Below are 25,836 nucleotides of genomic sequence, written 5' to 3'. Positions count from 1 at the left end.
GTCCTATTGCATACCAATTATCTCGCTGTGCATACCAAGTAACCATGATATACTACCGCTCAGCCATCATCCTATATCTGCGCTGGTGTGTGGTCAGGCAATAGTGAAAGGGGAATAACTCCTACTGAAAATTTTACTTCAGAGCCTGATAAAAAAAATTTTTAGAAATTGAAGGTAAATGTTTTTTAATGAAATTAATCAGATGTTTCAGCATTATATAATCTTCTGACAAGATATAGGAAAAGTGAAATAATGATGAGAAGGATTCAGATAAACAAAGTTTTCTACTATTGATAGGATTGTAGGCCTGTGATGATGGCGACATTAAATCACTTCAACACATTATCAGATATATGAAGTAAATTTAGTCTATTAAAATAGAAAAGTTATATTTCCACTTCGTTAGTATTGATCAAATACAATAATAAATAATTTTGGCTGTTGTAGAAATAGACCTTTAGGCCACTTTGTATCTGTAAGAGAACCATATGTAAGCATTGTGTACCTTAATTACAGGTGTGGTGGCTGTGGTCAGTCCACTCGACTATGAAGTTACCAAGGGTTACGAGTTGGTTGTCCAGGCTGCTGATGTCAAGACGAGTGCCACGGCTACGGCTACTATCCGTGTTATTGTCACAGTAAGTAGAGAAAAATTTAAACTAGCATTCAAACTTAATTAATATCATGGTCAATTATATAGTTACCATCCTTTGGAGCAATACAGAACAGAAGTTATGAACTGATTTCTGAATTCTTCCAGAACAACAAAAAAATTAATTATTTGATAAAAGAAAAGGTGATGATTAAAAAGTTAAAAATAAAGCATTTTACCAAAAATTACAAGAAATCTTATTTTTATCTTGGTTCACTAAAAGGGCTGTGATCAATTATAATGTTGTATATGCGTCTAGAGAGTTAATTGACTTCAAAATACTGTGACCAGAATCTGATGCTATTATCGTTGTGTGATGTTTCAGGATGTAAACGACAACGTGCCGGTGTTTACCAACTATAAGTACACCGCGTTACTGTCTGAGGCGGTGGGTGTAGGGATGTCGGTAGTCAAGGTTCACGCTGATGATAAAGATCTTGGCAGTAGTGGACTGGTCTACTACAGTATAGAGCCTCTGACAGAGGGCAGTACTGATCCGGACTTCTTCACCATCGACAGCCAAACTGGACTGGTCACTCTAATACAGCCACTGGACCATGAAGTACAGACAGACTTCACATTTGTTGTACGTGCAACCGACGGAGGTCTGCCTGCATCCAGTAGTACAGTTTATGTCCATGTTATTGTGGAGGACTTTAACGACAATGCACCCCAGTTTGACCAGCCATCATACGACTGTTCCATCACAGTGCAGACAACTGGTCAGATCGTCACCAGGGTAACAGCCTCTGACCCTGACATTAGTAGTCAAGGCAACCTGATGTACGCCATAGTTGGAGGTAACGACGACCAGACATTCCACATGAATGCTCAGACGGGATTGGTTACTCTGACGGGTCGTAATGGTGACGATTACTATCATGCCTACACAATCAATGTGTCTGTATCTGATGGCGTGTTTACCAGTTTTACGAGGGTCGGCATTACCATACAGGATGGTAACAAACACACACCAGTGTTTCAGGAACAACCCTACCACGCCTCGGTGTATGAAAATCTAGGACCCGGCACACTCGTCACCACTGTGTCGGCTAACGATGGTGACCATGGCAACAATGGCCTACTTACCTATACAATCATCAGTGAATATATGATGCAGTTCTTCAGCATAGATGCAGACACGGGTAAGTCTGGCATATAGGTATAATTATATATCAAAAGTTTTAATTGTTTCCTTGGTTTTAAAGAATTACTTATATAGTATATATAAATGAAATTTAAAGAATGTTAATTCATGTTAACAATTGCTTTGAAAAAAAATTCTTTGCCTTATTTAATTTTTTTTTGTATTTTAGGAGAAATATATACTGAGCACATGTTTGATCGAGAAGTAGAAGACACATATCTGGTGCCAGTAGCAGCCATTGATAATGGAGGGAGAATGGGCTTTACCATGGTCGAGATCTCAATCGATGATAAAAACGATAATATCCCAGCATTCACTGCTCAGGACTATCGTGCTGTCGAGTCATATGACGCTGCAATTAACACAACAATCATACAGGTATGTCATACTCAAACTTAAGTCACTTTGACCTCAGATATTTATTGCAGGAAATGTATTCTTTAATTGATTTCATTTGCTCCTAGTTTGTCCTTTGTTATAAGATGTGTATATTATCTCCTAGGTAACTGCCCGTGACCGTGACCTTGGTGATAACGGCCGAATAGTTTACCAGCTCTATGATGACAATGTGGCTCAGTATGTGTCTGTCGACCCTAACACTGGAGATGTCAGGGTCAAGGCCGATCTCACACCAAAAAGTGAGTTACCATAGCATCATACTTCAGTAGTAAATACAATCACTTTGTCTGAATATCTCAATGAAAATTACAAAACATGAAATTATAGACAGTGTAGTCCATTGTGATAGTGTAAGACCTTTGGTGATAAATTATCACTCTGTCTTTTCAGTGCATTCTGTGATGCAGTTCTTTATCAGTGCTGTGGACTTCGGTGAGATCCCACTAGAAAACAACGTACCGGTAGAGATCTATATCATGGGACCAGATGAGGTGCCGCCACGATTCCCTCAGTCTAAGTACATATTCGTGGCTCCAGAGAACACAGATAAGTTCAACTTCATCAGGACCATAACGGCTGAGAGCCAGCAGCCAGTACACTACAGGGTCGTACCTGGCAGTAATCCAGAGACCAACCATCCTCAACTCTTCACAGTGGACGATTCAGGTAACATCCATCTCAACGGTGACCTTGACGCTGAGGCCATTTCACAGTATACATTGACAATGTTAGCATATACAGATTCCTCCCCACCTCTGGTCAGCCACACTGAGGTCTACTTCCAGATCACTGGCATCAATGATAACGATCCACAGTTTGAGTCCAACCCATACACTGCCAGTCTGGTAGAAAACTCCAAACCTGGGGTCAAGGTCATACAGGTCAGGGCATTTGACCTTGACAAGCCTGAGACCTTGACCTATCGATTCAGTGATGGCCAAGAAGATGTTGCTCAATTGTTTAACATTGATCAGCACACTGCCTGGATAACACTTCTATCGTCAGTGGACCGTGAAGTGAATAGTAGTTATAACTTGTCTGTTACTGTAGAAGATACAGAGGGTTCTGTCACAAGGACAAGCGTGACTTTGGTCCTGATAGACGTGAAGGACTATAACGACAACCCTCCAGTGTTCCAAAGCAGACACTACCACACGGCCGTCAACGAACTAGCGGAGCCAGGAACTGTCCTACGGTCACTACATGTATCTGATGCTGACAGCGAACTGAACACCCGAATCAGTTACTTCATCATCGACGGGGACCCACATGGACGATTCCAGGTATACCATACAGGCGAGGTCTGTGTCAGTCGACCACTGGACCGTGAAAAGGTCTCGACCTACAACTTACAGATTGCTGCCACTGATGGTGGCCTGAGTTCTGTGACGACTGTTACCATAGAAATCATCGACGACAATGACAACAGTCCTGTTTGTGGACAGGTAAGTTTATGTTTGTGCTCCATGTTCTGGAATAACTTCAGTATTTTTGAATTATTGCTGTCAATTTGAATAATACTGATAAATTAATTAGACATTGCTCTTCAGTAAACTGTATACGAGTTGTGACCTAATTAGACATTGCTCTTCAGTAAACTGTATATGAGTTGTGACCTATAATATTGTTTTATAGAAAACTGTATACAAGTTGTGACCTATAATATATTAAGTGTTAGAGTTATAGTAAACTGTATACGAGTGTGATTGTAATATTTTTATGTAAACTGTATACGAGTTGTGATGTAATATTGTTTTATAGATAAACTGTATACGAGTTGTGACCTGTAATATTGTTTTATAGTAAACTGTATACGAGTTGTGATCTGTAATATTGTTTTATAGTAAACTGTATACGAGTTGTGACCTGTAATATTGTTTTATAGTAAACTGTATACGAGTTGTGATGTAATATTGTTTTATAGTAAACTGTATACGAGTTGTGATGTAATATTGTTTTATAGTAAACTGTATACGAGTTGTGATGTAATATTGTTTTATAGTAAACTGTATACGAGTTGTGACCTGTAATATTGTTTTATAGTAAATTGTATACGAGTTGTGACCTGTAATATTGTTTTATAGTAAACTGTATACGAGTTGTGACCTGTAATATTGTTTTATAGTAAATTGTATACAAGTTGTGATCTGTAATATTGTTTTATAGTAAACTGTATACGAGTTGTGACCTGTAATATTGTTTTATAGTAAACTGTATATGAGTTGTGACCTGTAATATTGTTTTATAGTAAATTGTATACGAGTTGTGACCTGTAATATAGTTTTATAGTAAATTATTTTTTTCTTGTGTTTTACAGCCGTACCATGAGGTTGTGTTATCTGAAGACGTTTTACGATCTGATATCATCACACGCGTCCATGCCACCGACGCTGACGATGCCTCCACTTCCAATGCCAAGGTCCGCTATCTTCTCCAACGCGAAGAGGACAGAGAGAAATTCACTGTGGATGAAACTACAGGTAATAACTTCTTTACAAAGTCATCAGGTGGCAAATTGATCAAGCCAAAGCATTTCACTGTTTAATAGTAAATAGTGCTCATCAGCCTCTACACTAAAATCTCTTTGATGTTCTGACCTTTAGAGATTTGATGTTTTAGGTATACTGACTATAAGGGATAGCCTTGACCGTGAAGAAGTCTCCAAGTATGATGTTGTGGTCAGCGCTGTGGATGGAGGTCAAAGGTCATGTGACACTCAGGTTTTCATACAACTTAGCGACGTTAATGACAATCGTCCAGAGTTTGTTGATGCTCCGTCAGATTTCTTGTTGTCAGAGTCGGCCGAAGTCAACACTTTGTTGATAAGGGTCAGGGCACAGGATGCTGACTTGGGTATGTTACTGCTTCATCATACTTCAACCGTAAACTTACTATTTTGATGGTACTCTTATTTTAGAGCTTCTTCCTTTCAAATTAGAAATTTTCACCGAAAATAAGCATGCCCTTTTACAATGTCCTCTTGAGTTATCAATGAAGGAAGTATTGTAAAAGCATGAATTGATCATAACACTAAATTTATTGGAAGCAATATGGTTCAAGAGAATGTGATTTGCTGAATTAAAGATGTCATTTATAAGAATAAATTGTAGAAAAACATAATTCCATTATGTGAAATTTTCCTAAGATTACCATTTTCCTATACCGTATACAGGTATAAATCGTCAGGTGAAGTACCGACTCACAGATGATGCTAATGGTACATTCGCTGTAGACTCAGAAACAGGAATACTGATGCTGAAAAAGAGAGTTGACCGAGAAATGATACCATCTTATCGCCTGGTGTTAGAGGGGAGTGACCAGGGCACCCCGAGTCTCTCATCAGAGACGGTCCTACGGGTGCTTCTGCAGGACGAGAATGACAACCCTCCAGAATTTGTTCGCAACAGTTACAGCGAAACCCTAGAAGAAAACGTCAAACCAGGAACCTGGTTGACACAGGTAGAGGCTACCAGTAAAGATATTGGACAGAACGCAGTAATGACATATTCTATAGTGGCTGGTAATAGGCAGGAGAAGTTTTCTCTCAATCCCGACACAGGATCGCTCTATGTACTAGGTGAACTCGACTACGAGATTACACATCAGTATATCCTGACAATTGTGGCGCGGGACCGTGGAGTGGTACCACTCAGTAGCACAGCTTACGTCACCATCAATGTCACTGACGTCAACGACAACACACCCGCCTTCACTCAGGCCAGTTACAGTGTCAGGGTCAATGAGTCGGAAAAGGTTTCCTCCATTGTCGTTAGGGTAACTAACCTTACAAATTTTTTGCAGGAAAGATTCATATACCTTTCTCGAAAATTGACTTCAAAGTTCTTTTTTAACTAATGTATATTTCAAATTTCTCAATATGTCAGTTTAAAATACTAAGCTGTTCCAAATAGTTTCGTCATTTTGTTTGATCCAAAAGTTATATCTATACAAATCAAATAATTATGTGTTCTGATTTCCTAAAATTGGATTCCACACATTGTAATACCAGATATTGAGCCCACATTATCTTGTGTCCTTAGGTCAGTGCTAGTGATGCTGATAGTCCACCCAACTCTGTACTGACCTACTCCATTTCTGATGGTGACCGTCTGGACAACTTTGAAATCAACCCGAAGGATGGCACAATCCGAATCAAGACACCACTGGACAGGGAATCGGTAAGACAATTGAAATTACAGCAAGATAATTTTAATACATAGTTTTCTAAAGACTTATACAAGTGCAATTTTATCCATGCTACTCATTATTAGCTTTTGAAAAAATTATTGTTATATATATACTTTTAATTTTAAAACTTTTACCGACATTCAGAATGTAGTTATCCTTCTTCTACATCAAACAAGCTTAAAGTATAGATTCAATTAGATGGTCCAGTTTACTAGATTAAAATTTGTAACTTTGAAATTTTTATCTTAGCTGTCCCGAATCGTCCTGATGGTGAAGGCTATGGACGGTGGAGAGCCCAGCTTGACCGCTGAGGCCTCAGTACAAGTGGACATTGTAGACGCCAATGACTGTCCTCCGCGGTTCTCTGAGGATAACTATACAGCTATTGTACAGGTAAACAACTTTGAGCTATTTATAGATTACACAAGAGGCCATTGATCTTTAAGATAAATAAAAATTCAGGTTCATCAAAGAATTTGTTGTCTCTTTTTAACTGAAAAAGATATTAAAATTGTGTAGTTGTTTGAAAGAAATAGTCTTTTTTTTACCGCCTGTAGAATTATTTGAAATTTTTGAATGTTTGATTAAAAGAAGAAATAGCTTGCAATTTTGGATTACTATTTGGCAAACTGTCACAGCTTCAGCATTTGGATTAAGGGCTTCTGGCAGATTTCACATGATTTTCCGCAGCTTACAACATATCCATGTTGTTTTTCACAAAGCTTTACAAATTATATCTTATTAAAATAAGTAAAATCTACCTTTGAAAGAGCATGTGTACACCTGGTAACGAAAAAAAAAGCATAATAAATATTTTACTCCTGGTAAAGTCTGATCCCTATAAAAAATTCCATATTTTTTTTTTCAATAATAGTTGTTAATCAATATTTGATTACAATTTGAGAATGATTTAAAGAAATAATAAAAACTGTCATAGACTAACATTAAAATGTAGTTTAGGATGATTTATATGTTTCCTAAGTGATGATTGTCGACAGCGTACATTTTAAATATAATGTATTTGTCAACAACACAGCGTCCACCTCCAGGCCTCGTAAGTCACAGAAGCATCGTGATTTTAGTTACCAGATTATTCAGTTTCAATTTTGTTATTCAAGAATAATTTGCGATTTGTTAAGCTCTGTCTCACAGCATGTATTCTGTTACCTGTTTTTTATTCGGGCAAGGCATGTCCTATGTTCGAGCGCTTCAGTCAATATTAATTTTTGCATTTTTGAAAGATTTGTTTACTGTTGGCTAAGAAACTGTTACACTTACGTATATAGAAATAGGGAATATGTTGTATTTTAACATTTGAACTTTATTATCTTCACATAAATGTATTCTATTGGTGAAATACCGAACTATTGTCCATTGGGATGCCAATGTAGCAATGGAAATGTGTTCTTTTAAAATGTCAAATAAGGTCATTTTCATATTACATTTATTGAACACTATATCAGAGTTATGTTTCTGTACTGATGATAGTAATTAGTTCATTCTATTAAATCATTACCAATACCTAGTATTTAAATTGAGCGTATCTATATATGGAAAGGAAAACTTTCCTTTACATGGAATTCAACTAGGCTCTTCATTGGTCAAATCAGATTTCATGTACCAAAATGATATTTTTGTGAGAAAAATATCGGAAAAATCTTTGGACTGACAACAAAAAAACCTTATCCTTGTGTTTCCTAGATTCCTGCATCAAAATACCTTTGATGCCTAAAATATTAAAACTTTAAAGTTTTATTCATCTGAAACATGCTTTCACTAATTTTCGTGATTACTAGCTTATAACACCTGTACATTATATGTTGTGTATAGACGATATAGGCAGATCATGAGAACGTAACACTGTATCACAAATATATCAGGGAGCCATCAATGGCCAACTATTCTGTCCTCAGTTTATTTGCTTGCTTGTTTTTGTCTCTATTTCCACACGTCTGTATGTTCGTTTCTCTGTTTATTCCGTCAAGTGTTGTCAGCTGTCATCTTCTTTGTCACTTTGTTAATGTTTTTATGATATAATACATATGCACCATGATGTAAACTTCAATGTTTCTCTGTTATAATATTCTGTTATTCATTGAACCAGTACTTTCTAACAGATATATTTTTGTGTACTATATTACGCTTGCTGAAGAAGTCACTTAACAGAAATATTCATGTGTTTCATATTCTTTATATGAAAAGGATGTTTATGAGAAAAGTTAGCATATAACGAGGGAATATTCATTTAGGATCTAAAATTATTTTATTTGAAATGATGCGAGACAATGTCTTTGAGCAGATTCTCTTACATTTAATTGCATGTACAGAAAATATTATTTTACCTAGAAATTTCATAATAAAACCAAAATTTCACCATCTATTTGTTATGGAATCTACTTTTGCTTTCTTTTATTGTAAATCTTATGGTGGGATGGATAGATGCATTTTGATTATTCAAGAATCATAATCTAAAAAGCATGTATATTTCAAAGAAAAAAAATCAGCATGCTGTACAAAATGTTTCTATATTTTATTTTAATACAGACATTTGTAAACGTTGACCTCCATAAATTTTTTGTCTCTGTATTTGTTTTTGATCATCTTGGAGTGAACAAGAGAGTTATGGCCCTTGTATGTAGGTTCTCTATTATTTTCCGACATTGGACGTTTTTACAATTTCTTTTCATATCTGATCTGCCAATCTAATCTATTTGAGATTTATGATGAATTCTATATAAATCTGTTCAATATTGAGAATATGTGAATAGAGTTGTGAGAGTTTATATGAAATGATTCCTAAAATCTACTAACTGATATTGACATGTTAGTCCCATATTAATGCTTGCTGTATTCCAACAGGAGGATATCCATATCGGCTATGACATCATCGGCTTCCTAGTGACAGACGATGACCTTCATCCAAACGGGGAACCTTTCACCTATGACATCATCAATGGTAATGAGGGTGGAGAGTTCCGTGTCGACTCACAAGGAGTCCTTACGACGGCCAGCAAATTCAACCACAACATAAAAAGCCTGTATCAACTTGTCCTGCGAGTTTTTGATAATGGCTATCCATCTCTGTATACTGATGTCCCTGTCACAATAACAGTTACAGAGAAAGGCAGTCATCCACCACAGGTAGCCAACCTGGAGATTACCATCAACTCCTACTTAGATACCTTCCCAGGCGGTTTGATTGGTCGACTAGAGGCCACCGATATGGACAGGTTCGATATCCTCACATATGAAATAATCTCACAGAACCGCCATCTTTTTGACATCGACAGGGATGACGGACGACTGGTAGCATATGAGGGGCTTGATGCGGGAGATTATCTTGTGAACATCAGCGTGACTGATGGACACTATGTTAGTTACGGACGAGTGTACATTGATGTGGTGGCCATCACGGAAAAGATGTTAAACAACGCAGTAACGATCCAGCTCCAGAATCTCACGCCACGCGACTTCATCCAGCACTATCAGAATGATTTCAGAAAGTTAGTCAGAAAGAGGCTCGGCATCAAGAAACGTGATGTCCAGATCATCAACGTTCAGTCGAGTCAGGGCACAGAAGGATTGAAGCGTAAGAGGAGAAATGCTGGTTCTGACCTGGATGTTCTGTTCGCTGCCAGGAGGGGGCCCAATAGCTACTATTCCAGTAAGTTGTTGAGGAAGAAGATCATGCAGATCTCAGGGGAAATCGAACAGACGTTAGGTGTGACGGTCATAGATGTGTACGACGACATCTGTCACAGCGACCTCTGTCCGGATGGTAAATGTGTGGGAGAGCTAGTATTCGACAAGAAAAGCCAGACACCCATCGTCATGGATGTTGGGACGTTTGTGACCACACGGCATTCATACACCCATAAATGTGTGTGTACAGACCAATCTCGAGGTGGGTACACATGTACAAATAACACGGTTCTTTTCTACAAATAATTACTGAAATATGTTGTCATGCAATTACTTATAAATGATATGACCTACAAATATTGTATAAATTGACTTTAAATGTAAGAAATAATGTTGAAAATATGGAAACTACACAATCATTATTAGTCATTTGAAGACTATACGTCAAAAAAAGTTAAAGTTTAATTACATTGAATTACTGTTTGAGTTATTTACCTTCGTCCTTTCTAGGTCCCACATGTGAGAGCCCCAGAGTAGGAAGTCAGTGCCTTCCAGGCCAGCCCTGTATCACAGAGTCGACAGAGCCAGAAATCTGTACAGACTTCTCCTGTTACTCAGGTATGTACCCATTTACATTGTTACTCAGCCAGGAGTATTTCTAGGACAAAATGTTTTGTTATATATTGATAAAACCAATTTAGGTTGAGTTGATAAATTGTATCTAAGATGGAATTTATCAGAGAAAACAATTCTTTTTTTAATGTTTATGAAATAAATTGAGTTAATGAATTATGTATGAGATCTGTTTCTGGGTTACCTAGGGAACAAACCAATGACATTTACGGGGCAGAGTTATGCTAAGTGGACCCTACAGGATGCCTTCAGTATAGAACAGAGACTCAGTCTGTCTCTGAGGATCAAAACTCGGCGATCTACCGCCAATATCATGTTCGCCAAGGGCAATGTCGACTACAGTATACTGGAGGTAAGCAGAGCATCTAGATTTATAATAGACAAATTTAGAAGTGAAAACTTATCAAATAGAAATTTAAATCTAACACTAGTGATGCTTTCTTAAGGTTTAAGATTTGGCAATATAGATATGGTTAAAGAATAATTCAGGATGTAATATTCTTATGAAAACTTTTGAACCTGAAAACATCTACAGCAGTTGGTAATAAAATGTCTCCTTCTTTCAGATCTTCAATGGTATGGTCCAGTACCAGTTTGACTGCGGTAGTGGTCGTGGCCTCGTCCAGATCCCCGTCCATGTTAACGATGGTAAGTGGCACACCATCAGTCTGGAGAGACGCGGCCGCATGGCAGAGGTGTCCCTGGACGGAGAATTCTCAAACATGGATATCGCCCCCGGGGTCAACGACTACATCAACCTTAACACCAAGGACGTTTACTTTGGCGCCGAGGTCATCTCTCAAGGATTCCGACACACGGTCCAGCGTGGGTTTGAGGGATGCATGGAGGATGTGAAGTTATGGAGTGTTAGACTTCCTTTTGAGGGGAGTAATGCTGTCGTCGCCAGCCAAGAGTTCAAACAAGTACAGTTCCACTGTAAAGACAGCTCCACTGGCATCGAAGGCACAAGTAAGTTCATCTTGTACTAATGATTTTTCCAACTCAAAATATGCTTGATATAATGATTGTTTGCTAAATGTTCTAAGTTTGATTATAATGGATATTTCAGTTAATGCATGTATACAAAATGACATAAGTTGTAAAGATCTGTCAAATATCTTCATAGGCTTTTAAGAAATAATGTTTTCCTTCAAGAAATGGAAGACACTGAATTCCGTGCCTCTATACCTCCATTACTATTGTTGCACAGAACACTAAACCCTCAGCTGAATTTCTTAATCAATACTCTAATGTTCTTTACAACTGTACAGTAACTGTCATGGTATTTCGATACTAAATTCATTGTTTACCTTACACAGATTGGTATTTTGATACTAAATTCATTGTTTACCTTACACAGATATCTGTAGCACGTTTCCCTGTATGAATGGTGGTACGTGTCAGAACTCCGGCATCAACTCCTACATCTGTGTTTGTCCAGACCGATTCTACGGAGCCAAATGTGAGATAGACTCAGATCCGTGTGCCAACTCGCCATGTCGTAACAATGGTAAGGCTTATCGGCTTGGTTACATTTCATCTGAATTGTCTTGGTTTGGGCAAAATATTTATGTGAAAATTAGAGATAATAAATAATTATTTCAACTGAAAGATATGATCACTTAAAGTGTAAAATGTATTTTTCAAGAGGATGGAAATTGTTTTGATATAAAGATTTTTTCATTTGAAGAATTTTTTTTTCATTTTTGAAAGACGGTATAAATGTTCTGATGAAAGCTGTGAAATAATTTATTTGTTGTTTTTATCACAAAATTGAAGTATTTTATAAAATATGAAAAACTGTCCTGATTTTAAGTGTTTCACTGACTTTTCTCACCAGACTTTAATATTTAAATTGTAGCCAAGTGTCAGAACATTAAAGACATGCCCAATGAGTTTGAATGTTCGTGTCCTGGTGATCTGAAGGGCAAGCTCTGTGAGTATGGCCAGCACTGTATCCCCAACCCTTGTCAACATGGCGGCACGTGTGTGGAGGGGCCGAACCGCGCCATCTGTATTTGTCAGACCGGATTTGAAGGTACATTTTCTGACTCTGATATTTTCTTCTTTGATATCATCAATGTTCTTAACATCTAATCATCTTCTTAGATATTCTTAGACATTGCTTAAAATTAAAAATAAAGTATGTGATCTGTGAATATGTCTTTCTGTAACACTCGCCTTGTATGCCATTTATGTTACACAACATAGAATCCTTGGCCTATATGTAAGCTATAGATGTATAAAGCTTGTGTATCACTCTAAGAAAGGCGTTTCCATGTTAAAATTTGGAAAATAAAGATAAGGTATTTTAATAATATATGTACCTTTGTTGCCTCATAGGTCCATTGTGTACAACGAGAGTGAACCCATGCCGCAACAACCCTTGTCTCCATGGTGGCATGTGCCACAGCATCGAGGCTACCTACATCTGTAACTGTACCAGTACAAGGAATGGTGATCACTGTCAGAATATTATTGTACCAGACATAAATTCTAACGCGGCAGGCATCACACAGGAAACTCTGTTTGGTATTGTGGGTGAGTTGTCTCTTGCAAGTTCTTCTTTTGGACAATATGACAATTGTGTTTAATTGTTTGATCACGAGCAAATGTGAAACTGAACCTGTTAAAAAAACCACTCTGACTGAAAAACCAACAAAACTTTTGAAGAGCTGATGATTCCTTTTTCTCATTGATATCAAAAGAGATAAAACAACAGAATGGAGAAAGAGCTTATGATGTACTAGAATTTTAAATGTTTTCTTTTCTAGGTGTGGCAGTGGCATTGATACTGTTGGCCTTCCTGTTCGTTCTGATCCAGTGTTATCGACGCAGAAAGAACCGTCGTCGTGGTCACGGTAACCGTCACAACAGTGAGGAAAGGGACATGATGCTGAGAGGAATGAAAGATGATAAGAAATGCAAAGTCAGCTCTTTTGACCTTCCGTCCTTACACATGCAGAACATTCCCCCGAGTCCACGTCCACCTCCGGTCCCTAACAGGCCGGTATCCTACACTCCTAGTAACCATGCCGATTCCCTTAACACCCTGAACAACTTTGACACGGTCAGGAACTACGGTAGTGCCGCCGACGACCTGGAGCATTGCCACAATAATATTCCATACCAGGACCATTACTTCCAGACGTTTGCTCCCCCACCCCCGAGGAGTACTGCCAGCATGGCTCCATCCCTGCCCCCACCACCTCCGTCAAACCCTCCCTCGGACACTGACTCCATACAGAAGGTGCCGTGGGAGAATGAATTCCCTAATATGCTGGAGAACCACGAAGGTAAGTAGGGAGGGGCAGACATGTAATATATATTGTATAATATATATGGTGAAAGCCTATCTGTAGAAAACATTGAATCCATTGTATGTTTATAGGTTTGGTTCATGACTAAAAGATAGATATCAAATAATCTTATTGATGCCTCTAGCAATGCTTCTACCATTTTGAAAAAAATGACAAATTTGATTTTCAAATTAGATGTGATAAATAACATAATTGCTATTATGTAAACAAGGAGATAGATATTCCAACTCAGCATATCATTTAAGAGAGAATATTAATTCCCTTGTAACAGTTTCCCGTTTTGCACTCTATATATTTTCAATTGAATTACAGAAAAGAAACATCCAGAGAAGTTCAGTGGTATACCACGGTACGCTCATCCTATGGGACCTGATGCAACATCATTTAGTAGTTTACCTGTCTCAGAGTCAGAAGACGAACCAGGTACGCATCATTAGCTCCATCAAATTCACAAAATTTCAAAATGGCGGGAAAACATTTCCTAAATAACTGCTTTGATTACATAATTTTCCCAGTAACCAATAATATTGACTGGCATTGTTTCCTTGGTAACTATAATCCTATGGGTTTGGTTTATGATATAGAGGGATATTTGTTTTTCAAAACTTTTTGGAATGTTATACATAATTCTTAATATGTTTTACTTTTGATATAATATCCCTGCATATATCTACTGATATTAAAAGTAGTTAGGGTTTTGGTGATGGTGGTGTTAATCGATATCTTGTCCCATTTGTCTTATGGACAGCCTTGGCAGTGAATATGCATGGGTTTTATTATAACATAATTTCCAGTGTAAATGAAATATTCAATTAAATTATGGCTTTCTTAAAGAAATAAAAAGAAACAATTCTTGTATATGACTTTTAGAAATTGTTGCATAGAAGGTCAACAAGGTCAGGAACATTTGAGTTTCTGATGTGCTCAGTGTCAGTCATTGCCAGTTGGTCTACAAGACAAACGAGATATATAGTGTTAAGTTTAGAGACAAATACTAGTGTGTAGAGTACTGTATCATCATACTAGCTAGGGAAATGAATAAAATGTACTTCATATCACCAAATAATATGTCTCAAAAGACCATTTTGTGTTATGAGACATCCTCATTTAAACATGTTTTCATATAAGACTACCATTTACTAGGTCTGATCATTTGGAACTTTTGTTTTGTTTTGTGTGTGTTTTGTGTGTATATAAAGACATGTGCTTTGAGTGCTGCGCTATGGAAGTGGTCAAGAGATATAGTCTTCAGAAACATATCTTTGTGCTTGAAACAGAATTGGATTTGCCAACATGATAGCCATAGTTATCATTTCTGCTTTTCTGTTTCCATATCATTTCAATCATCTTTCTAGATACTATAAGTGTTGGTACAGTTTCATGTCTAAATCTTCTATATATGATATCATATTGCTGTATGACAGGCTTTCATCATACCACATCATGCAATAAGATTTTCATATGCAACTACTCTATAAAAAATTTCATCTGTCTTTTAAACTGTCTTTTTTCATTCTTTTTAGCATTTTCCATTGATTTACCTCCAAGTACTACTTATTGTCTTCCAGAAGTTTGACTACATTAAGGCTTTATAGTATTGGATTCAGGTTGTTTCTGAATGGCATCTCTTTCTCTTTCATTTTGCTTTTATCATTTGGTTGAAGTGAAATATCATATACTGTGAATAAGTATGGACTGTATGCATGGAACAGTGTGGCTTTTTCGTTGTTCACAAACCACAATATAAGCTCACAGGAAGTCTCCTCCACACTACATATATAAAACCCACGGCAAATTCCCAAACCCATGATACCTACAAACACGCCCAAACTACTCGGTACCAATTTCACCCAAATTGAGAATGAGTATTTGTCACCCATATTACAAAGACATATTCCAACATACAAGTGGTTATACAAAGCATTATCATAGAGTGTAACAAGAAGAGATAGCGTTCATTATCGTAAGTGGGCCCAGTGTCATCATCCTTCATGTTAAAGAATCCCTTAACTTAAGATTCTCCATAGAAAAACATTATAGAAACAACCTTATTAAACATGAGTTAAGGAACTTTCCAGAACTTCTGTAATGCTTTCCTATGGAGAATAATAACTTAAAGGATTCCTTAAAGTGAAGGGACAGTTATAAAACTGGGCGCTGTTGTGTGACTGTATTGTGCTGCATTACTGTAGGTGTCTAATCATGACTCTCTTTTTGCGCAGCAGCTAGGAGGAAGAAGAACAAAGGTACTCATTATATCTCAGTCAGACCATCAGCATGGCTACTACAATTATCATTATTATATTGATGTATTCCTTTATATTAAACTTCCATTATCATTATAATCAGACTATCATTAATTTACCTGACTTTTAAGTTTAATTGCCCGTCGCTAGAAAGCAGTTTAACCTCATATGTAGGTAATACGCAAGATTAATGCATCTTGAAGTTCATAAATTTTGTGCATCATCATTTTAACAGGCATACTATATCCTTGCTAAGCTTTCCATTTTATATCCACAATTTTATGCTCACTTAAATAATTTTTTGATTGCCTTATAAAATATGAAGAAAGTAGAGCTCTACTTTTGTCTTTTTTAAATATTTTTTAATTTGCACATCAAAGCTTATAAATTATAAAACCACACCATTTAAATTCTTTAATTAATAGTTCTTTGGATATTATAAACAAAGTGTCAAAAAGTGAAACAGAATGTTCAGGATATTTATTAATTTCAGTTATGGTATTTATTACAAGTAATTTTACTTCTGAATTTATTCTTTTTTACCTGTGAAATATACCTGTAACTGGAAAATCACCAAAGAACTATAATATGGTGTGACAGCTTCTTTAACCAACACTTTTATTATTATATACATTAACATCTAATTGACAAAATAATCTGCTAACATTTTATAAAAGTCACTCCCTAGTCCACTGTAAATGTTAAATACCAGAACTGCTTTCTAGACGTCAGGCTGATCACCTAATGTGTTTTAATCTGTTTAGTTTACTATCGTGATTTCTTAAGTTTTGAAACTTGATTATAGCATGTTATTAAAATTCTATATTGATTATATGCAAGAATTACAATTTGTTATCTCGGAATGTTTATTTACAATTTAAGGTTGCAGTTTCCTTTATTTATTGAAAGCATGTACCATAAATCACCAGCAAAGATTTGAAAAAGAAAAATATAAAGATCAATATTTACCAACATAAAATACTACCATTAATATAAAACACCAATCAGTAAAAGACCCAATAATTTACCGACTCTATCAATGAAGCTAGAACCAGGAGCTCCACAAGAGTGAGCAATTATATCCTAAAACTGTTATGTTACCTTCACTTTCTGGCTATGGTTTGTTTACAAATGTACTTGAAGGCAATGTAGTGTAAAAAAAAATGTCTTACTGAAAGCAAACCTACAAATTACATGTAATAACTAAAATAATATAATTATTATGCTAAGTTAATCTCAAGTTAATCTTTGATAATGTTCCCCAGATCATCTAAAATTATCTAAAATTGATAATCAGTAGCCTACTTTGTGAGGTGATTTATGGTACATGATGCTATTGGTGTTCCTATGGTTACATCGTCGTTACACACCAGGTTTATAGTCACATTGTCTTCAGATCCTGGAAAGTTAGCGTTTTGTATTTAGTAATTTAGTACAACTGGCATCATGGGAGGCAACAGTCTCTTTTATAAAATCAAATATATGTACAAATTCACCATTAGTTCAAATTCATCTAATTAAATTTCAAATTCACCTAATTAAAGATCAAATTTACCTTATCAAAGTTCAAATTCACCTAAATAAAGTTCAAATTCACCTAGAGTTGGAGTGATAATTCCAGTCATTGAATCGTTGCCACATGTACATGTATATAATTTTATTGGAGTTTTTTTGGTCATATAAAACCTTAAATATTGATTCAGGCTCATTATCTGGATACATAACTTAATTTTATGTATATTATTGTATAGGTTTATAATTTATACCAGTATATTTATCGCTGACCTGGTGTGAACGAGTCTTGCCTTGCCCAGCTTTATTTGGACTGTGGCTATAAGTGTAACATGGTGCCTAGCAACGCATGGCTCATATCCTATTGTGTATCATGGTTCTTATACACTGTCAAACTGTTTTAACTGGTTGTCACTGAAATACAGTATCAAACTTTAAAGTAGATCATAAATACAAATCCTTCCAGTTGACCCTGATTGGTCAGTTTATAGACAGAAATAAAAACCATGATAGAAAAATCTTTTCCTTTTTACAGGTTTCCCATTTCTATTTTTTTATTACTTTTATTTCTATTTGTCGATTGGTTTCAGTTCCTTTTATATTTACTGGTTGTCAATGTGAGCGACCTTTTTGTTTCAGTAAGTAGTCAGTAGTACTATAGATTGTTGTGGTGAGGTGGGGCTGTCGGCCATACTCTGTGTACTCATGATCTGTGTGTCTATAGATTGTCTGCACGGAGTGACCTGTATAAAACTTGGTGTAGGGACAAACAGTTATCAATATTAAGGCATCTGTCTAAAGCTGTGTGTACAACTGGTAATTATACATTTGAGAAAAAAAAGAGTTTTAATCATACAATATGTGTAATTTAAAACTATGATCAGTTTTATTTATGATATTTAATTACCTATAAGTATATGTATTTCATTCTGAGAGGTAATTAATTGTTTCTAATATCTAGTTGATTCAGAAATTGTTTTCTACAGCTAGTTAATCGGCCAGTCATACAGAAATGCAGATACATTTTCTTTAAAAATTCAGAGATGAAGAGTTGAATTCACACAAGAATTGTTGCTTCTTGGGATATAAGGTAATAGTGCTTAAGAGATGTGTTGCTATGTGGGCTATATATGTATGTCACCCTGTACCACATTTCCATGGTGATGGAAGCATTCAACACCCCACCATTGTAAAGGTTTTACATACTGGGTGTCAGTAGTTAGAGAATTCTCTGTGTATAATTACAGCATGTGTTTCTCTTGTGTTACAGATTACCATTGGGACGCTTCTGACTGGGCCCCACGACCATCTCTTCCCAACATCAGCGAAGTTCCGATGAAGGAAGTGCCTGATTCACCCCGATCTAGTCCCCATAGTAACGACAGTAATACCCATGTGTCTAACTTTGTCCAGCCACCTCCCTGTATGACAGAGAGTGGCGGCATGTACACAGACCCAGAACTTCTCGAGTCTGAATACGTTGGAGATTCTGAATACGCTGAAAACGAGTATGACACTGATGACCATGGATACCCGAGTCCGCCCGATTACCACCAGATTTTGGGGTTACCTCCCTTCCCTGAGATTGATGAGCAGGGTGGTGGACAAGAAGACCCTTACCAGCTTCCTCAACATAACTTACACATGCACCCCGACCAGTATCTCCCTAACCACAGCTTCACCCAATCACGGGAACAGGTAGGGGAGACCGGTAACGATCCGCCCACATACCCTGAGGTGGAAATTAGTGATGTTAGTGACACGGAGGACAATGAGAGTGTTGTACAATATGGCTTCCCTTCTAGTAGTATGGGGAGGCGACCCCGTGCCCAGGAAAGTGAGTACAACCCGGACTATGGCCAGTCGGCCGCATCTATGATTGACAATATGAGTGTTTCTGTGGGTGGTTACACCTCGACTAACGCCTCGTGTTCGGACATTTCTGGGCTTTGTGAGATTGAGGACAGTGAAGTAAATTTAAGTGAGGAAGATAGTGCTGATGAGTTGACACCGTTAAATAACGAACAGCTACATACTGTGGTGTAGTATTGTTGAATTTGTGGGGTGTAAAAGACAAGAGGCCTGTATTGATAACCAGACAAATTACATATGTGTGTGCGAGAAGAAACTGCCTTTTTACATCAGGGAATTATGCCCACTCTCCAAGCCATTACAAGGGGCACTCATTCATTCTACAGCCTCTTTGTGAACAGGTGCTTTAATATGGAACTGTCACCTTCAACAGCTTGTTACATCATCAAACAATTGTTAATCTGGACATCATTGTATACTTGTGTTACCATGACATTGGCAGATATTTATCATCGTTAGGACAGACTGGACACTGATTTATCACATCCTCATCATTGTGCCATTGTCACAGTTTTTGTTTTGTATCTAATTAGGATTAATTGTTTATTACTTTATTTCAATGTAAATTTATAAAAGGTTTTCCTTGATTTTCAGAACAACCTTTGATTTAGGTGGTGCTATTAGATTAATTATCAGTAATTATGACTACAGTTCTAAGTGTATTCAGATTGGTTACCCTAGTTACAAAATGGTTACCATAGTTACAAATTGGTTACCTTAGTTACAGAATGGTTACTATAGTTACAGAATGGTTACTATAGTTACAAATTGATTACCGTAGGTACAGAATGGTTACCATAGTTACAAATTTGTTACCGAGGTACAGAATGGTTACTATAGTTACAAATTGGTTACTGTAGGTACAGAATGGTTACCATAGTTACAAATTTGTTACTGTAGGTACATGGTTACTATAGTTACAAATTGGTTACCGTAGGTACAGAATGGTTACCATAGTTACAAATTTGTTACTGTAGGTACATGGTTACTATAGTTACAAATTGGTTACCGTAGGTACAGAATGGTTACCATAGTTACAAATTGGTTACCGTAGGTACAGAATGGTTACTATAGTTACAAATTGGTTACCGTAGGTACAGAATGGTTACTATAGTTACAAATTGGTTACCGTAGGTACAGAATGGTTACTATAGTTACAGATTGGTTACCGTAGTTACAGATACATTAGATTGCCATGACTAGGTAAACACCCTCCCACAGATTATTTTTGCTATCATATGTGTTGAATCTCATTGTATTCCTACGTATTTCAATCTTTTTACTGTAAGTGGCTATGTATCACATTTGTAAGGGCAAAGTTTAATTACAATGAATTGTTTATCAGTATATATATATATATATTTTTCTTTTGTTATTAACTCCCTTGTTTGTGCAACACTACATTTATCTCTTGGACCTCTAATTAGTCCTGAAATAAAAACAAACTTATTTTAGATATGAAAATAGAAGTACCATGTCTCAGATTTGTTTAAGATATAGTTTATCAAATTAACAGAACTGTCAATAAGTCTAGTCTTACATGGTAAAGAGTTAAAATTTCATTGTAGGGATATTTCTTTAGAATTTGAGTTAAGTTAGCTTTCACTAAGTTAATAGTCACGTTTCAGTTATAATCAAGGGTATTCTTCATTATTTTTTATGCCAAGTTATATTACCAAATTGTTTGTTTAATCATCTGTTTTAAGTCCAGATGAACCAAATGATGTTCGTGCTAGAGAAATTTATCCAACTAGGCTACAATGCTAAACTTGAGTTGTTGGAATAGCGTATGTGTGTGTGAGAGAGAAAGTAGCTAGAACATCTGTGATGCATGATGGGAAGTCTTTAAAAGACATTTAATTATTGTGTAAACATTAATTGAACAAGATAATTTATTTTGCTATATTAACTGGTTGTGATTATCTGAAAGTCTATGTTTTTGTAAATGTGTTGAATAGTGTCCGCTATGTATGTTCCCATTATTGTAGATTTTGTAATATATATGTCAATCTGTGTTTAAAAACATATTGTATAGTTTTATACAAAAGAATCATTTTAATATATAGTAGCTGATTTTAGCTGCTTTGTGTAAATGCTTGACAGTTATGTTTTCAAAGTCATGACATTTTATCAGTGTCATGTGAATGCTTGACAGATGTGTTTGAACTTTTGTGACATTTTTATCAGTGTCATGACCTTCATTTGACCTCATTTAATTCATATACAAATGATTGTTACCTATTTTGTTTTCATTTTTGGTTGTTTTTGCACTGATTTGTTTTAATCAAAAGTGATTTTGCTGCCAAAGGTTGTATGTAATGCATTATCTATACAGCTGTTGGGCTCGTGTTCAAAGTGCTGTGTAGAAGTCTAAAGAATATATAGACACTGTATGCATCTAAAGAGACAGTAACAAAATCCTCTTTAGATCTTAAAGTCGCAAAGTTGAATCAAATTCATGAAAAAATCTTTATAATTGTTTTTCTTGGGAAATGATAATGGTATACTTTCAATAGTAAGTGTTTTGATATTATAGGTAAAGTTTCTTTCCAGCTAATCCAATAAGCTAAGTTTAGTACCAAATAATGGGGAAAATTTTAAATTACATTGGAACAATAAAATATCATTTATAGATTTTTTTTCTATATTGATAAGATTCCATATTTATACCTTTGTGGCAATTGTTTTAGAGAAGTGATACATATTTGGCTGTTAGGAGTTTCCTCACCATTTTCCAATGTCCAGTATTGGTGTAGTTAGTAAGAGTTATTCCCCCTATATATACACTAGTTAGACTGTTGTTTCATCCTCAAGTTTTCCAGTGGCGTAGCTGTATTGTAATTATAAAGGAGAGTAAAATTGGACTATTTGTGTTCATGTAAGAGTATATAATTAGGAGTAATAGTATACCCGTGGTATGGTTGTTTATACTCTAAAAGCTGCCTAAACTTTACTGCTATCAACATTATTTTATTCAGTGTTGCGCTATTTAATTCAGTTGAGATACACAAACAGTTCGGTGACATATATTAAAAAAAAAATGAATTGAATTGGTGTGTTCAAGCACTCTATAATGAGTTGGTGTTATTACTGAAGTTTGATTTGAATGAAAACCTCAAACTTAACTAATCATTTATGGTTACATCTATACATATATCTGGAGAGGTTAAGTAAATTAAGTTTTTATCCACATGATGGCAATAATACTAAAAATGTACTGAGAGGACCTGTGTTCTGATTTTAGTTTTGATTTAACCTATGATGAAAACACATCGTTATACGTTTCGTAATTTATTTTTTGAATCAATACAAGAATAAGTGATATGTTTCAAATCAAAAAAGATAAAGAAAAATAGCATATATAATCATCTATCATATTTCATATTGTGAATTTCAAATTTTAAAATTAATGTGAAATTAATCATTAATCATATTGTTCCCATAGCAACCACCAATTTTAGTTCTTTGTTTGATATAGGGCAATTTTAAAGGTCACGTAGCCATAGCAACAAGCATAACCTAAAACAGCCATGATCTGGTCTAGTTAGTACTGCTTTAATGGATCTGTTCACTGAATGTTTATATAATCTCTAGGATACAAGGGAGATAATTCACAACTGCCAGAGCGACTGATGTATGTCTGTGACTATAATCTGTATGACTGTGGATGGCTGTGTGTGATATGAATGGTTATACAGACATGGAAAGGTTGATATTGTTCTATGTTACATTGATTCATACAAAGCCTTCATCATCTCTTATTTTAAAGCTTGTTTCATGGTAAATAACCATTAAAATAATAAAAAAGAAATACCTAAAAAAAATCAATAAAATTTATGAAATTTTTATTTCATGTGTGTGGCATTGTTTTTTCATAGCTCTATGGATACAAAAGACCATCTTTTATAGGCTTGCAACTTGTACAGTTGTCAAATATCGACCTTACAGATGTTATTTATAGTTCTGGGTACTTTGGTCAATTTCAAATGCATCCCAATAAAATCCACTGTAATTAACCCCCTCCCCACGCCTCTGCGCAAACCTAAGGCCACATAATCGTTGGCCACATAATCGTCGGCTATGACAAAGTAGTTATAAAACAAGAAAAAGAAGGGAAATTAAAATGGTTCATAAAAAGTGCATGCAGGGAAATCCTTAGAGTGCTTATGGTCAAATGTGTGAAAAAAATGGAATGATATTCAAATCTACTCAAAAACAGAAATTTACATGCAGCTCATAAAAGGAAAATTAGAACAGTTGAAGAAAATACAGACGGAAAAGCTGGACTGAGCAGTGTCCTTAATATGTTGAACTGAGCAATTCTGTTCAAAAAAACTTTATCATTGATAGCCAATACCATTGGAAAAGAACCCTGTTGTACCATATGCCTCCTAGTTCAGTATTGCCAGCCAAAATTGCTTGATTATATGTAAAGGAATCAGCGGACAGGAACAAATGAACTACCTTTACAAATGTCTGTTTCCTAAAATGCTGCTTAATGACCCTAGAGACTGATAAACAACAAATTCCTACATGGAAAATTACTACAAAGACTGTTGGTTGATATATGAGACCAATAGATGGGTAGCTACTGGTAGACCTTTATAAACATTCAGTTTCTGATTACAGGAGGGTTTAGTTACAGTCTACATTAAATTTGCCATGTGTTAGTGTCTAAAGTACATGGATCTGAGTTACAGATTATCTAATCATGGACCCACTAGAATGCCCTAAGACCATTTTTAGACGTTTTAGAGGACTAGATCAAAAAACGAGACCTTTATAAACATACAGTTTCTGATATACAGGAGGGTTTAGTTACAGTCTACATTAAATTTGTTAACCATGTGTTAGTGTCTAAAGTACATGGATCCTGAGTTACAGATAATCTAATCATGGACCCACTAGAATGCCCTAAGACCATTTTTTATACGTTTTAGAGGACTAGATCAAAAAACGAATTTAGCCCCATTATGAAAACATCTTGAAAATCATCTAATTAAAATTCATACTGTCTGTGTGCCCGATATAATATGCATGAGCGAGGCTTCGGCTGCAATCTCATTGGCCGGCTATGAAAATCTAAATATGGATTTCGCCGTTTCTTTTTATAGCCGGCCAATGAGATTGCAGCCGAAGCCTCGCTCATGCATATTTGTTTGTAATAGTAGGGCTTATATCGTCTTGATGACAGCACTTTGTATAGATGTATAGGATAATTTTAAAAGGAAAATTATCGTTCTTTCCAACGGTAGTAATCGTTTTTTATGGAGGCGCAGCCTGCCATCATGTAATCACTCTGGTTTTCAATTATCACCGGAACACTATACCTTGGTAATCCTATCGACAGTTTCCGGAACTACGGGAGATAACTTTACACTGTGTATTGCAACGTACGTTGTGTATTATACAGCAGTCAGAGGTTCTCCGTTTATTACATGTTTCAGTCACATTATAATTTCCCACTTAATTACTTTAGACTTATTTTCAATGTTACAATTAGTTTATTAATTATTCTCACCGAAAGTGTGTCTCAATATCGGTACTTATACTAGTGAGTGCGCTGCATCTAGATCTGTTGGCCTTACTAACCTACGGCAGACTAACTTGCAAACCGCGAATCTAACAGTAATTGCATATAAACTTGTTTGTAAGTAAAAATAATTCAACTGACAATAAATGCCTTTTCAATAACGGGTATTTAATCGAATATTGCTAGGCCTATCCACTAATATTTTATAAAAATGAACTAGAATTCCCCAAACTAACGAACATGTCAAAAAGAACAGTCCGTACAAAGGGAGACAACTGTTACAAACTCTGCCGACGCACTTGTGTTCACTGCTTCACTCACTCATGTTACCGGGGACGTCATCATGGCTTCTGCTGTTGATATTACGGTATATATTTGTAATTATAAGTACGATGTCATGATATTTAAATATCACAGGCCTAAAAGGATATAATCTGACAATGATTTTGACGATTTTTTTATTCAATTTGACCGAACGAAAATCTGACGTACATGAAAAACGGCGAGGTCCCGTACTATCGCCATTACCTGATCATGACGCCGTGTTGGTCCTGGAATGGCTGGCGAGTTTACAGCCGTGAGAGTGTTGATAATTTTGTTAAAAACTTGTTGTCAAAACTTCAATAATCCTTTAATATGTTTCATTTACAGTTGATCAGATTATTTTCGTGCATTTTTCAACGGCAAATAAT

General features: G+C 35.9%; 1 protein-coding gene across 12 annotated transcripts in view; it reads left to right on the top strand.

The window, feature by feature from the left end:
- The window catches only part of LOC138327810 (protocadherin Fat 1-like), a 133,276-nt gene extending 109,817 nt beyond the window's left edge, over positions 1-23,459 (top strand). For 2 of the 12 annotated variants that reach the window (XM_069274200.1, XM_069274196.1), the window contains 22 exons: positions 517-638; positions 978-1,797; positions 1,969-2,177; positions 2,302-2,437; positions 2,589-3,643; positions 4,516-4,678; positions 4,818-5,051; positions 5,371-5,972; positions 6,239-6,376; positions 6,636-6,779; positions 7,423-7,440; positions 9,246-10,290; positions 10,539-10,646; positions 10,850-11,013; positions 11,228-11,630; positions 12,022-12,171; positions 12,523-12,699; positions 13,005-13,202; positions 13,436-13,957; positions 14,294-14,404; positions 16,204-16,227; positions 19,010-23,459. In XM_069274200.1, coding sequence (XP_069130301.1) covers positions 517-638; positions 978-1,797; positions 1,969-2,177; positions 2,302-2,437; positions 2,589-3,643; positions 4,516-4,678; positions 4,818-5,051; positions 5,371-5,972; positions 6,239-6,376; positions 6,636-6,779; positions 7,423-7,440; positions 9,246-10,290; positions 10,539-10,646; positions 10,850-11,013; positions 11,228-11,630; positions 12,022-12,171; positions 12,523-12,699; positions 13,005-13,202; positions 13,436-13,957; positions 14,294-14,404; positions 16,204-16,227; positions 19,010-19,785 — 7,319 coding nt within the window. In that variant the 3' untranslated portion in view covers positions 19,786-23,459. The remainder of the gene's footprint in view (positions 1-516; positions 639-977; positions 1,798-1,968; positions 2,178-2,301; positions 2,438-2,588; positions 3,644-4,515; positions 4,679-4,817; positions 5,052-5,370; positions 5,973-6,238; positions 6,377-6,635; positions 6,780-7,422; positions 7,441-9,245; positions 10,291-10,538; positions 10,647-10,849; positions 11,014-11,227; positions 11,631-12,021; positions 12,172-12,522; positions 12,700-13,004; positions 13,203-13,435; positions 13,958-14,293; positions 14,405-16,203; positions 16,228-19,009) is intronic. The other 10 variants (XR_011209103.1, XR_011209104.1, XR_011209102.1 and 7 more) reach the window with 10 other exon arrangements.
- The last annotated feature ends 2,377 nt before the right edge of the window (positions 23,460-25,836 follow it).

The sequence above is a fragment of the Argopecten irradians genome, chromosome 7, assembly GCF_041381155.1.
Source record: "Argopecten irradians isolate NY chromosome 7, Ai_NY, whole genome shotgun sequence".
Lineage (NCBI taxonomy): Eukaryota > Metazoa > Mollusca > Bivalvia > Pectinida > Pectinidae > Argopecten > Argopecten irradians.
This window is presented reverse-complemented; position numbering and strand designations above follow the sequence as displayed.